The 13,274-nt window shown below is 41.8% G+C and overlaps 1 protein-coding gene across 1 annotated transcript in view; it reads right to left on the bottom strand.

Annotated features, from left to right (window-relative positions):
• NPSR1 (neuropeptide S receptor 1) overlaps positions 1-13,274 on the bottom strand; it is a 99,661-nt gene that overhangs the window by 3,985 nt on the left and 82,402 nt on the right. The window contains exons 6-7 of the mRNA XM_050938047.1: positions 5,735-5,811; positions 2,383-2,472 (exon numbers count right to left, since the gene is read on the bottom strand). Of these exons, the coding sequence (XP_050794004.1) occupies positions 2,383-2,472; positions 5,735-5,811 (167 nt within the window). The remainder of the gene's footprint in view (positions 1-2,382; positions 2,473-5,734; positions 5,812-13,274) is intronic.

The raw sequence follows: 13,274 nt of genomic DNA, 5'->3' as shown, positions 1-13,274 counted from the left end.
CAATTCTGGGCCCCAGGGCAGAGCAGTCAGCGGGCCCCCACGCACGCACAAATCGCATCCGCATGGACGCGGTCCGCCTGACATTTGGGATGTGTGTTGCTGTGCCTGCATTGGCTGGTGCCCAGCGAGCTGCTGGTTGCACTGCTGGGCATACTCTTCCAGCATGGCCAGGGCTTCCACGTGCGCCTCCAGTAGGGTTGCCAATTGTCTAATCGCACAAACCCAAAGACTTATCCAATCGTGCAAAGACCATGCCCCTGTCCCGCCCCTTCTGTGAGGCCCCACCCCTGGTCATTCCATCCCCCCTCCCTTCTTTGCTTACTCTCCCCAACACTCACTCACTTTCACCAGGCTGGGTCAGGGGGTTGGGGTGTGGGGTGCAGGCCCTGGGAAGGAGTTTGAGTGCAGGCAGGGGTGCATGATCAGACTCTAGGAGGGAGTTTGAGTCCAGGCAAGGGTGCTAAGTGTGTGCTCTAGGCTGGAGCAGGGGGTTGGGGTGCAGGAAGAAGTTGGTGCTTACCTTGGGCAGCTCATGAAAGCAACCAGTACACCCCTCTGGCAGTGGCTCCTAGGCAGGGGGCCCAGGGGGTCTCCACATGCCACTGCCCATAAGCACTGCCCCCCCCTCGCAGCTCCCATTGATTGCAGTTCCCGGACAATGGGAACTGCGGAGTTGGTGCTCAAGCCAGGGCAACGTACGGAGACCCTCTCCCAGAGGCTGCAGGGACATGCCAGCCACTTCTGGGACCAACGCAGAGCATGGGCGGGTAGGAAGCCTGCCTTAGCCCTGCTGCACTGCCAGCGGTGAGGCCTGGGGGCAACCAGGGCCTTTTAAGTTACCCGGACCCCATGGTAATTGCCCCCCTCCCATTGATGGGCCTGTCTGTGTGGCTATGTTTGCACAAGTCTTAGCTCTTGTTTAACTCCAGAAAGAGAGTAAAGTTCCTCTTTCTCCTTTTCAATGTTATGCCAGCAGGGATGATCTCTTTGCCAGTCCCCTTTTATACCTCTCTCCTAATTATCTGTGAATTAATTAAAGGTCAGATTCTACTTGCTTTTCTTGTACTGGGTAGTACCTCACACCCCAAGCTGTCTCATTAAATGTGAATGGAATATATATAGTGAGTGTGTTCATGTGTATATAATGTATCTACAGTAGTCGGTTTTATACAAAAATCCATATTTTAAAAATATAATTACAATAGTTACATAATTGTGAGTATAGGATGAGAAACTAGACAGAGATGTGATATAAGTGCTATAGAGAAGGCATTTGCCATAAAAATGATTATTTGTCTCTCTCTGGGTAAACAATTATTTGGCTCTCTGGTGTGGTAAATATTGAGGTATAATGTAATAATTCGTAATGCTTAGCTCTTATACGGATCATTTTGCCAATTCAAATCAAGCTCAACTCAGTCAAGTCCAATAACTGTAATCCTCTGATTGATGGGCTAATGGGAAATGAGATGGTGCTCTTATTTCAAACGACATTGAAGAAGTATGCACATCATAAAAAATAAAAAAAAATCCACTACAAACCTACACCCACATCCACAGCAGATGCTAACTGGAACTCTTGAGTAATTGCAGCCTAAAAGGTAGTTTTCTGGGAAAGCTGTAAGCAACTGAACAGGAGGTTTAGCAGTTAAATGCCATCTTTACCTATTGCTACTGTGGCACCATATTCAGCCTTGAAGAGGATCTGGAATTATTCCACTAAATGTTATGGAACTAATGAGCTCAACTAACCAGTGACTACTGGAGTTGCTGCTGCTCCTGTTGAAGTCAGGGACACCCTGGGACTCATCTACAACTGGTGTAACCTGTTTTGTTCCATTGAAGTCAATGGAGCTACATCAGCTTATTTCAGCTGAGGATCTGGCCCTTATGGGGTGCTGGAGCAATGTGTATAGCGGGGGTGCTGAGAGCCATTGAACCAAAGTGTAAACCCTGTATATGATGGAAACCTCTTCAAGCCAGGGGATGCAACAGCACCCCTGAACCTCGCACCTATGGGCCCTTGTCTTCAAGGGGTGCATGTTTAGACCTGTAAGGGTGGAAACTAGTTTGGGTTAGGGACCTGTATTTTATTTGTCTGTAAAGCACAATGAAGACACATGCCATTCTGGAAGTAATAATACACATACACTGGACAAATACAATTCCAAGTTAAAGTAATTCACAATTAAACATTTTCTAAATATCTTTACTATTTGCTGATGAACCATTTATATTGTCTATAGCTAAAAGAGCAGTTCTTCCATAAATACATTGTAACCAAAATTCTGGATTACAGTCAGTCAAATCCCTCTCTTATCTATACCAGCTCTTTTCATTCTCTTTACCTATATAGCTACCAACTGTATGATTTTCACTTACCAAGAATAATTACAATGCTGTACTTGATAGCTTTAACTTTAGCCTTTGATATGATCCCTCGATGGGTGTAGCTGGCACAGAATTTGCCATCTGGAGAAATAAGAGGGAGAAAGGTCAAATGCAGGACTTCTGATTAACTAGCAGGAAATGCAGGATCAATGGAGTTATAGAATTGGGCCAACCTTCCACTCATTGAAATCAATGTCCATCAGATGCTCAACGTTAGAACTGGATGGGAATCTTCTGAAAAACATTTATAATTTTCAAAAATGCTGATTTATCAAAACTAAAACTTCCAAGGAAAGGGTCAGAGATGTGATGGATTTTCCTATTTGAAACTTTTTTGGACAAAAGTTTCAAAATTATCAGTCACTATTTTGATATTTTTGAAATGTCAAGTGTTGTTTTCTGGTTTAAAATGAGTTTTCATTTTAAAACTTTAATTAATTTATACTAAAAAAGGTTTAAAAATAAAAAAGGCAAAAAATTAAACAAAACATTTCAGAATTATCAAAATGAAATATTTAGGTTGACCCTGTCTGTATTTTTTTCTTTGGATTATTAGTTTTGTTTTATACATTCAAAATTTATTTTCATTGATATTTTGACTTTTTGTACTAATTTTTGAGGCAGGTACGTCTCAGGTTTGGCATCCAAAAACTGAGCCACCCAAAATCACTAGTCACTTTTGAAAATCTTGGCCCTGGTAACCACTTACCCAGCAACAACAATGCTACTTTACAAGTGATATTTTGTGAAAGATGTTAGAAATTGTCATTAAAAAAAGACCTCGAAAAATACAGTTACTATTCATTTCTTAAATGCATTTTATTAAGAATTTTTAAAAGCTCTGTTCTCAGTTCCTTTAAATAATCCTTTTCTCTTTTTTATCCCTTAGGTAATCAATCATACATTTTCCCTTATTCATGTTGTTTAATAATAATTAAAAAGGACTTTTGTTGAACAGCTTCTCAGAAACGAAATGTGCCTTGAATTTAGAAGCCATGACTCTCTTCTCTGGCATAAATCAGGTGCAACTCTGTGGAAGACACACTATGGTAACTGAGAGGAAAATCAAGAGCTATAATTGAATGACACCAAAGTGATTACTATAATATACATGATTTCACTGTGATTATCCATTTTTCTTTTGTCACTGTTGTGATGTCACAGTTCTGAACCCAGCCTGAGGCCCCCCCCAGACAGCTTCTACATCCCAGCCTACATCCAGGGTCTGCTGAAACTGGTTGGGATAAGAAGCTAATAGGACTATAGCCTCAGCCAAGGCTCCGCCCACAGGAGCCCTGATTGGTGGATTGCCTGGCTCCAGTGGTTGGTCCGACAGCGCTATTTAGGCCAGAAGATGGGACAGGAAGTTCCTCTCAGCTACAAGGTGATTTCTTGTTGTGGCTGCATTCGACCCTTCTTGTTCTCCTGCACCCAACCTTGTTCATGATTTTTCCTTTGTTCCTATCTCACACCTGCCTTTGGTCCTGTTCCCACTGTGCTCCTGCTCGGTCCGTATCTCTTCTCCATTTTCTGCCCTTATGTCTCATCTCCAATCACCAGTCACCATTCCTGGCTTTGATCCTGGCCTTCAACTGCTGACCTAGACTCTGACTTAAACCTTGGTTCTGGCATTTAGTCTAACTCAGACTCAGCTCTGACCTTCAGCTTTGATTCCTGGTTCTGATTCTGACTTGATCTCTGGCTATCGTGATTGGCAGTTGACTCTGGTGCAGACCCTTGGTTTCATTCTCCAGCCTGGATGCCTGCTCTGCCCACTACATCTGACTACTATCCCAGACCACCTACATCCTCATCCATGGCAACTCTAAAGTAAAATTAGTTACATTCAATATAGCAAACACATTTAGGGATCATATTTATTAACTGACCTCTTGTCTTAGGTAGCCTGAGCTTAGAAGTGAAACTTCAATGATCTCTCTGGTAATGGGACACTGTATATATTAATGTCTTCTGCATATCTTACAGCAAGAGCTTGTTGAGGCTACATAATTGGTGTAACTGGTACAGAGGATGAAGATGGCACATCTGGAAGTTGAACTAGCTCCTGTTAATGTTCATGGGAGTTAAGGACTAGCCCAGAATGGAGACTATACCCCTTAGATGAAAAGATGGATTTATCTTTCCAGGTTACCTGAGCCTTGTTACATTATGAATTTGGGGTGCCTGGAATTCTAAATCAGACCTGCTCAGACTTGTTGAGGGGAGGGAGATCTTTGCAAGTTTTGTGATTGGTAGGTTTGATAATTACGATGCAATGTTAATTGTGGAAGCATCATCATGTCATGATTCTAGCCCATAAGTGTTCATTGCTCACGTATAAATGGGAAAATGTCTGTACATTTAAATATTCAGGTTTGCATAGCTGAATGTACCTGATTTATGCATGTCAGTGTGGGATCTGCTAGCATTAAAAAGGTGTGTGTAAATTTTGGATGTGTAATTTTATTATTGGTAACCTAGAGTGTGCACATCAGACTGGTATAATAATAAAATCCCGCTCCTATCCAGGCATTCAAATTATGTTACAATTTGTAATAAAATATAATTAAAAACACTTTGAAATATGAGTTGAAGGTAAATCTCCGGAAACAGCAAAGGTGTATGTGTAATTGGAGCCTCAGTTCAGGTGGTGTCACTGACTACACATTTTTGGTTGTATTAAATCATAGCTCTCCTTCCTATCTCAGTACTGTGGTTCCACTTAAGCTTCAGAGTTAATTGATTATTTCATAGCATGTACTGTTGTGAGTAGGGGAATGAGTAAGATGGTGACAGCTAGTGAGTAGGAAACATTCAGTGGCTGGTAGTTTGGGTTCAGAGCAAATAGCTTCCCAAAAACTCTCACTTTTCCAAATCACATCAGAACAGTCTGAGTCCCTTTGGCCTACAGAATAGGGATAGAAACTCCAGGAGAACAGATCTCTGTTACTTTTGCATTTGGGTATTTCTGATGATGACTGGAATCCAGACGTGCAAAGGCATATCAAAAAGTAGACATGGAAGCTTCTAGACATGGAAGCTTTAGAGGGAATAAGGGATCTCACTTTTTTTCTCATCATCTATCCCCTGTGAAAATGGGCTCTCTGACCGAGGAAAGAGGAAATTATTCACAACTCATTTCTAATTTACTTGTGCAAACAGCCACTAAAAGAAAACAATTCCTTTAATAATAAATAATAATAGTAATAATAATAAATAAACAAACATTGGGATCATACCAAGTCTCTGAGTTCAGATGCTTTCAAACATTAAGGGGATCAAAAGTTAGAAGATCCACATCAGAATTGTATGGCTTTGGCCCATCTCTAAAGTTTAGACTCACCAGTACAGTTGGAAATAATCGCAGCCTGAGGTTTACTCTTCATCCATATGGTTCGAATCACAATGAAGTAAACGACACTACAGTTGGGGAGAGAAGAGGAAAATTAAAGAATCTTTGAGACTATGCGGTGCAGTGAATTTAACTAAGGCCCTGGTCCTTCAATGACCTCTGCACCTACAGAGAGCTCTGGTTGTTTGGAGCTAATTTCAGGATCAGAATTTAATTCTTAGCTCTTATTATCAAGAGATCTCAAAGTGCTTTGCAAGAGAGGTAAGTATCATTATCCCCATTAGAGGTAAGTATGATTATCCCCAAGGCACAGAGTTGAAGTGATTTGCCCGAGGTCATAGAGCACGTCAGTGGTGGAACTGAGGTAGATCCCACTTCTCCTGAGTTCCTGGCCAGTGTCTTGTTCATTGTCTCATGTTTAGGGAAAGACTCTGTACAAAAATGTCACTTTGCCTATGAATTCTCATAGACATTAAGGCCAGAAGGGACCATCATGATCATCTAGTCTGACCTCCTGCACAGAACCTTGCCCACCCACTCCTGAAATAGACCTATAACCTCTGACTGAGTTACTGAAATCCTCAAGTCATGGTTTAAAGACTTCAGTTTGCACTGGTTTAAACCTGCAAGTGACTACTCCTGAGGGAATTCTGTGCCCAAAATTAAAATTTCTGCACATAATATCTTAAAATTCTGCAAAATTCAGTAAATTTTATTTGTCAAATAAATGTGGTGTCATAAACAGAGTGTTAAGGGTTAATGTCTCTTATACCTGTAAAGGGTTACAAGCAGGAAACTGGACACCTGACCAGAAGACCAATCAGAAGACAAGATACTTTTAAATTCGGGTGGAGGGAAGTTTGGGTGTGAGTTCTTTGTTCTTTGTTCTTCTCTCGGAGGGTCTGAGAGAGACCAGACATTACTACAGGCTCTCTAAGTTTCTTTTCAAATAGAAGGTAAAAACCAGGCAGTTTAGGCTTTTTAATTGTTTTACTCTATTTGCAATTGTGGATCTGGCTGGTTAACATTTATATGTGTAGTTGCTGGGAATATTTTGATTTGTATTGGTACTGGGGGAAAAGTCTCTCTCTGGTATCTGTAAGCTATAGGACCCTGTATATTTACATCTTGAAGTTACAGAGATAATTCTTTACTTTTTCTTTCTTTTATTAAAAGATTTCTTTTTAAAGAACCTGATTGATTTTTTTCTTGTTTCCCTTGTTTTATCCCAGGGGATTGGGATAACTCACCAGGACTGGTGGGGGAAACGGGAGGAGGGCGAGATAGAATCTCTCTCTGTTTTCCTTGAATCTGTTTGCCTGTTTGTTAGAGGGAAGGGAGATGCTTCTCTGTATGGTGATTTAAGAGGTTGGATCAGTATCTCTCAGAATAGCCCAGGGAGGAAAATTCTGGGAGGGGGAGAGGTGGGGAAATGGCTTATTTCTCCTTGTTTTAAGAACCCAAGGGATCTGGGTTCTTGGGGTCCCCAGGGAAGGTTTTGGGGGGACCAGAGGGTATCAGGCCCTGGAAAATTCCTGACTGGTGGCAGCATATCAGACCTAAGCTGGTAATTAAGCTTAGGGAAACTCATGCTAGTACCCATATTTTGGACGCTAAGGTCCAGAACTGGGAAGGAATGCTATGACATGTGGAGACTCCAGCATGGCATTAGGGAGCACAGGCCACTAGCTGCACAGAGATGGGAGATCACTTTGCAGCTCCCCCAGAAACATACCAGGGCCCTGCCCCTTCCATGCCAGGTGCATCAGTGTGGGAAGGCAGGCTCAGCCCAGCATGATCCAAGTGTGGCGGAGAGCCAGGTGTGGGTTGACCGGGGTTCTGTGTAGGGCAATGTGGCTGTGGATGGCTCAGTGGGGGATCTGGATGCACAGGGGTTTGTTGGGGAGGGGGGTTCTGGGTGAAATGATAATGGGACTCTGTGTGGCTGGGTCCAGGTAAAAGTGGTTGGGGTTTGGTGGAAGTGGGATTCTGAATGCAGGGGGGACAGAGCTCATCAGGGAGGTCTGGGTATGGGAGGTTCAATGGTGGGGGGTCCAGATGCTGGGGGAGTGGGGCTTGGTGTGGTATGGGGATCTGGGTGCTGGTGGCTCATCGGTGTTCCAGGTGCAGGGGGAGTGAGGCTCAGCAGGGGGGATTCTGGGTATAGGAGTTGAGGCTCGGCAGGAGGTTTTGCATATGAGGGGGTCTGGATGCATGGGGTTTAGGTGGATGGGAAAGCAGCTCCCTGTACAGTGATACTTCCTCCTACAGTTGAGGAGTAATGGGTGCAGGAAGTGGGGTGGTGGTGGGGGAGGGGTTGCAGAGCTTTTTGTAGCCTGGGGAAAAATCTGAGAGTAGGTCTGACCCAGCCCTGGATGCTGTGCAGGGGTGAGGAAGTCCTGTCTTGCCCAGCTCAGCCGGGACTAGCAGCTAAGCCTGGCACAGGGTAGGAACCACCAGCTGGGTCTTCCCCAGTCTCATCCCCTGCCTCACAGTGATTTACCTCTCTGCCAGCTGCCCTGGGCACCCAAAACATACTGCTGGGGAGGGTCACATGACTACTCGTGGCTTCCCTTTGCTTCTTCATCAAAGTCATTTTTCTGTGGGGAAGCAAAAAAATCTGCACGGGATATGAATTCTGCCCCCCGAATCCCTAATCCCTGCTTCAGCCCAAAGTCCCCTCCCACACCCTGAACCCCTCATTTCTGGCCCCACTCCAGAACCCACCCTCCCAGCCCAGAGCCCATACACCCTCTCACAATCCAACCCCCTGCCTCAGCCTGGAGCCCACTCCCACCCCCACCAATGTCCATCACTAAGTCCAGTAATTTTGTCAAGTGTCCATCACGCAACATGGTGGTTCTGACTCCTGCCTGTAACTCCACCATCCTGAGATGAGTCCTGAGTTGGAAGAATATGAGAAAGAAGAAAAGCAGGTATATTCTAGGACCTGATCCTGCACTCATTAGACAACAATTATACAGCTTCAGAAGCAGTTGCAGCTGCAGTCTCTGACACACGTACATGCTTCCTGTTTCCTCTTAGCTTTTCCAAACTCAAAGACTACAACTCCCAGCATGGGATCTGGAGCTAGCAACTCCACAGTGAACCAGGCTGAAACTTGGGACTGTTTTTAGTAGCTTTATAGAGATCAAGAAGTGTCTTTTACTCCTATCTTTCTATCATATGGCTTCATCAACAATAAATAACCATTTGTTTTATAAGTCATCTTAATTTCAACTCACTTTCAGGTAGACCTAGGAGAACAATGCAAGAGGCCTTTCTGTAGACATTCTCATTTTCAGATTTGCAGTGGCTGTGCTTGCATCCCTTTTGGGTTCATTTCTGTAGAAATTAGTCATCCAGTTTCCACGCACAATATTTGTGAAAATTGAATTTCAGCATCTGAACCAGAAGCATTTGCAAATACAGCCAATAAGGCTTTCATGTACATCAGCTAAAGATTCCAGCCTGCTCTCTTTGCTCCATTCATTCAAACATTTGGCTAACTCCTGGCTGACCTTAGAATTTTCCTTTTGATCTTCAGAGGTTTTCAGTGACTGGATCATCTGCTTTGGCCTGAGATTTCCTTCACATCTCTTTGCAACCTTTGAAAAATCTATTTCTGTCATTGACATTTCTCCTTTCATTACTCTGAGGCAAATCATTCATTCATTTTATTTTCTAACAAAGCCTGCCTCTTCTGACAAGAAATTATCTTGCTGGCTTGTACAGATCCTGTTTGTATTTTATTTACCTGACCTCTTTTTCTCTTTATGGGCCAGAACAATATCTACCTCATGTGCAATTTAGTCTCTAACCTTTGATTGTGGCGTTATCTTTAATAATTCATTCTTTTATATACTCTGTGTTTCTCATTCTTACCTTTAATTAATCATTAACCTTTCGAACATATTCACATAGACCTTCATTCATTCTTGGTGCATTCATTGCTATCAGATGATACGTAAACAGTACTTAATAGAAATGGTTTGGTTTTATTGTTGTTAGCTTTTTTCCCTTCTAGGCTCTTCCTTGACTGTTTTATCCCATTTCATCCAAAGTTTTCTGGTACCAAAATGGTGCTAAATGCCATATCCTGAAGTTCTTGCTTTTTTGTTTCCCCTCAGTCCATATTTGAACGCAACCAGAATTCAACTTGTTTAAGGGTTTATATAAGCTCTTGAGGATTTGAGATAATCAACAAAATAACAAATAGTAACAAACAATTTACATTTAAGTATCACTTTACATGATGAAAGATCCCATAGTTTCAAAAACAAGATCCATACAAGAACATTTTAAATACAGCCACCTCTGGGACAAAGGATGGTGGTAGCACATTATCGGGGCAGGAAAAATAGCACTCTTCAAAAGAGCAGTGGTTTGTCCTCGTTATCTTGTCATGAGATTTTTCAGACTGTCTACAAAAAGTAGTAAAACATAGGATCAAATCCTGCCTTCACTGGCAAACAGCTGTGCCACTGGTGTATTGGAGGTTAACGAGTCCCATGTATGGCATAAAGAATATCTTTCCATCCCATGGCAGAGCACCACAGTGTACTGGTACTTTCTGTCTAAGCTTGGGCAAGGTGCAAGTCTGCTGCTGGTGAACCCTTGCCACTGAGGACATCCTACATAGTCTAGTTTGACTCCTAGCCTCACCCATTTTACAGAAAACGATAACCCTGTAGGCCATCAAGTACATCCCAGTGCATTACATGGCAGCAGCTTCCAGAGCATTCTTGTGAACATATTCTGAAACATGCCAAACCAATTATTTTGGCTCTGCATTTGGAGAAGAGTATTCTGAATTAGGTATTCAGTCTAAAAGTCAGAATCTCTGGATCCCAGAATCTAAAACACTCTTCTGTAATCTCATTTAGGATATGTCCCTCTGCACTGTATTTAATTCAGGGGACACTATTTGGTCACAGCTGATTTCCATTGTGGAAGAGAAGTATGAAGACCTGTGTTTATATCTAGTGCAGACTGAAGATGTGGATATACTACTTTAATGCAGAAAAGATAAATCTGGGTCTTTAAGATTTCAGCCCAAAATAAATTGCATGCTATTCTGTTTACAGTATGCAGAATGAAAGAATGAACAAATCCTTCCAGGATTTGAATATGTAGTTGCATCTAGGTATACAAGATCTGATGTTTACAACATCTAATTAGTACACTGAATTTCAATTAGTGTAATTATTCTTACAATGGCTACTATTATTCAGTTGTGCTCTCTAATGCACCCCTGGATTCTCCCCTGTGTATCTCACTGATGTTGAAATAAATGAGATAACATTGCAAAAAATCAGAGAAAGGTAAACAGCTGAAAGTTAGTGGCTTCAAACAATGTCAAGGAAGGCCTTGAGCTACTCGATGTACCATACATAACGTGCATACTATTTCTTTTTATTTGTGATATTCAGAAATCAGGGACACAGTTCATTGCAGGTAGCTTGTTCAAATATAGCTATACCATAAGTGATTTTCTTTTTGATGCTTCTATGTATTATTTTCTAGACTCACATACCAGGCTGTATTTGGAAATGATTTGGGGATAGTGGCTGACTTGATTGATAGAGCTTAGCTGTGCTGTAATGCTGCTAAGTTTGGGTTCCAAGGAGAGGCACATCACTCTGTGACTGCTTCCTGATGGCTGCTTTGTGGAGCACAGTGGCACCATGATCTCAGTTAGGGCTCTAAGTGCTATTGTCGTACAAATTAGATGTACAGTTAGCTGTTCAGTTCCATTGGTATTTATTGTTCAGCTGCAAAGTCATGGAATTATAAACAACAGTAAAGTTTTGTACTTTTTAAAAAGTTCCATGTAAAAAGCTCAGGTATTGGGTTTTGTTGTTTATTTTCAGTTTAAGTTAACCAAGGCTTCTGCTTAGGTGTTCAAAGCCATGGCAAAATGAGAACGTATTTAAGGCTCAAGTCCTCACTTCTTTCTTAAGAAGGAAGAGCAAACAGAAAAGACAGTCCCAAAGAACAGGAAGCAGTTCCTATTTGTGAGAGACTGGGATGGCAGACAAAGAAAATAAGAAACAGATGTGGAATGTAGTACAAAAGCACAGCCATCTTTATGCACTGTGCACAATTCCAGCCATGTCTCATCCTTGTCTAGCGTCTCTTTGTATCAGCAGTCATGGTCAAGATATAAGCAGACTGTAGATGGGCGCACAACCTTGTAACCTCGACGGAACTAACTTAGCAACAGACAATATTTTCTCTACACGTCTCTTGATATAGAGTTAATATTTCTGACAAGCCCTTTTCATGACAACTAGGGTGGTGACAGGAACTATGTGTGAAATCCTGGCCTCTTTGGAAAAAATTCCCATTGACTTCATAGATTTCACTGGGACCAAGATTTTGCCTGAGAACTCTAACCCCAACTTGTTACACCTGGAGAGTGTGCCAGACTAAGGAAGGAGTTAAAAGAAAGGAGCCCAATGCAGTTGAGTGAAAGAGACTTAGGAGAGGTGGTCTGGGGAGCTTAGTCTTACTCCGTGGGAAGGATGTGATGGCAGCCAGGCAGCCAGCGGGAGAACTTAAGATGGATTACAAGCTAAGGCCTGTGGGAGGCAGAAATTGCTTAGTTCCTATTTTTTGTTTCATTTTTGAGATTTGCTGAGGAACTCCAGAGAGATGCCCTGCAAGCTGCTGCTCTGGAAGGAGAGTCAGATCATTTTTCTTTGATATAAAATGTCTGCTTGTTACAATACATACAGGTGTTAATGATCCTCAGAATCAGAAAAACATTACTGAAAATTAAATCTACTTAGCTTTAAAGAAACAAAACGGTTGTATTTTTCATTTGATAAATATACTGTGGTAGAAGCTCATCCAGGCTCAATATTTATAGGCCAGTATGTAGTTGATAAACAGACAAATTCATTTTCTGTAAAATTGCTTACAATTATCATCTAAGTTTTTCCGTTGTTGCTTTTTCTCTGCTATGTGTAACACCATGCAGATGCATGGTTGTATTATGCCTCCTAATTGTTGGCAATGACTTGTAAATCGTTGACTAATTTGCTTTCACACACCTATTATACCTACAATTATTTAAGTGAACTGTCAGGCTGACATTGCTTGTAACGTCAGAATCTAGCCTCTAGGTTCTCAGATGGACTCAGAAGCAGAAACTACTCAATCGCAATCAATAAACTGGCTTTGATATTTTTATTCCTGTTCAGTGATTTCTCACTAACCTTTTATCTTATCTGGCTTCTATTTCACTCTAGCATCTTGTTTTTAAACTGCATTTTCTTTTCAAATATTGATTACTTACTTTTTCTCTGCTTATTTTTCCCCTCGCTGCAGTCTGATTGTTCCACTGGAACTCTGATTTCCCCCCTCCTCCCGCCCCCCCCATCTTGCAGCTTTTATTCTCCATATTTCAAACTACTTTGGTTTTTTGTGAATTCAGACTTGTACTAAATAAGTGACTAGTGTTATTAATACTACTCCTATATTTAACAGATTAAAGCACAGAAAGAACAATTTGTGAGTTTAAATA

Source organism: Gopherus flavomarginatus, chromosome 2, assembly GCF_025201925.1.
Source record: "Gopherus flavomarginatus isolate rGopFla2 chromosome 2, rGopFla2.mat.asm, whole genome shotgun sequence".
Classification (NCBI taxonomy): Eukaryota; Metazoa; Chordata; order Testudines; family Testudinidae; genus Gopherus; species Gopherus flavomarginatus.
This window is presented reverse-complemented; position numbering and strand designations above follow the sequence as displayed.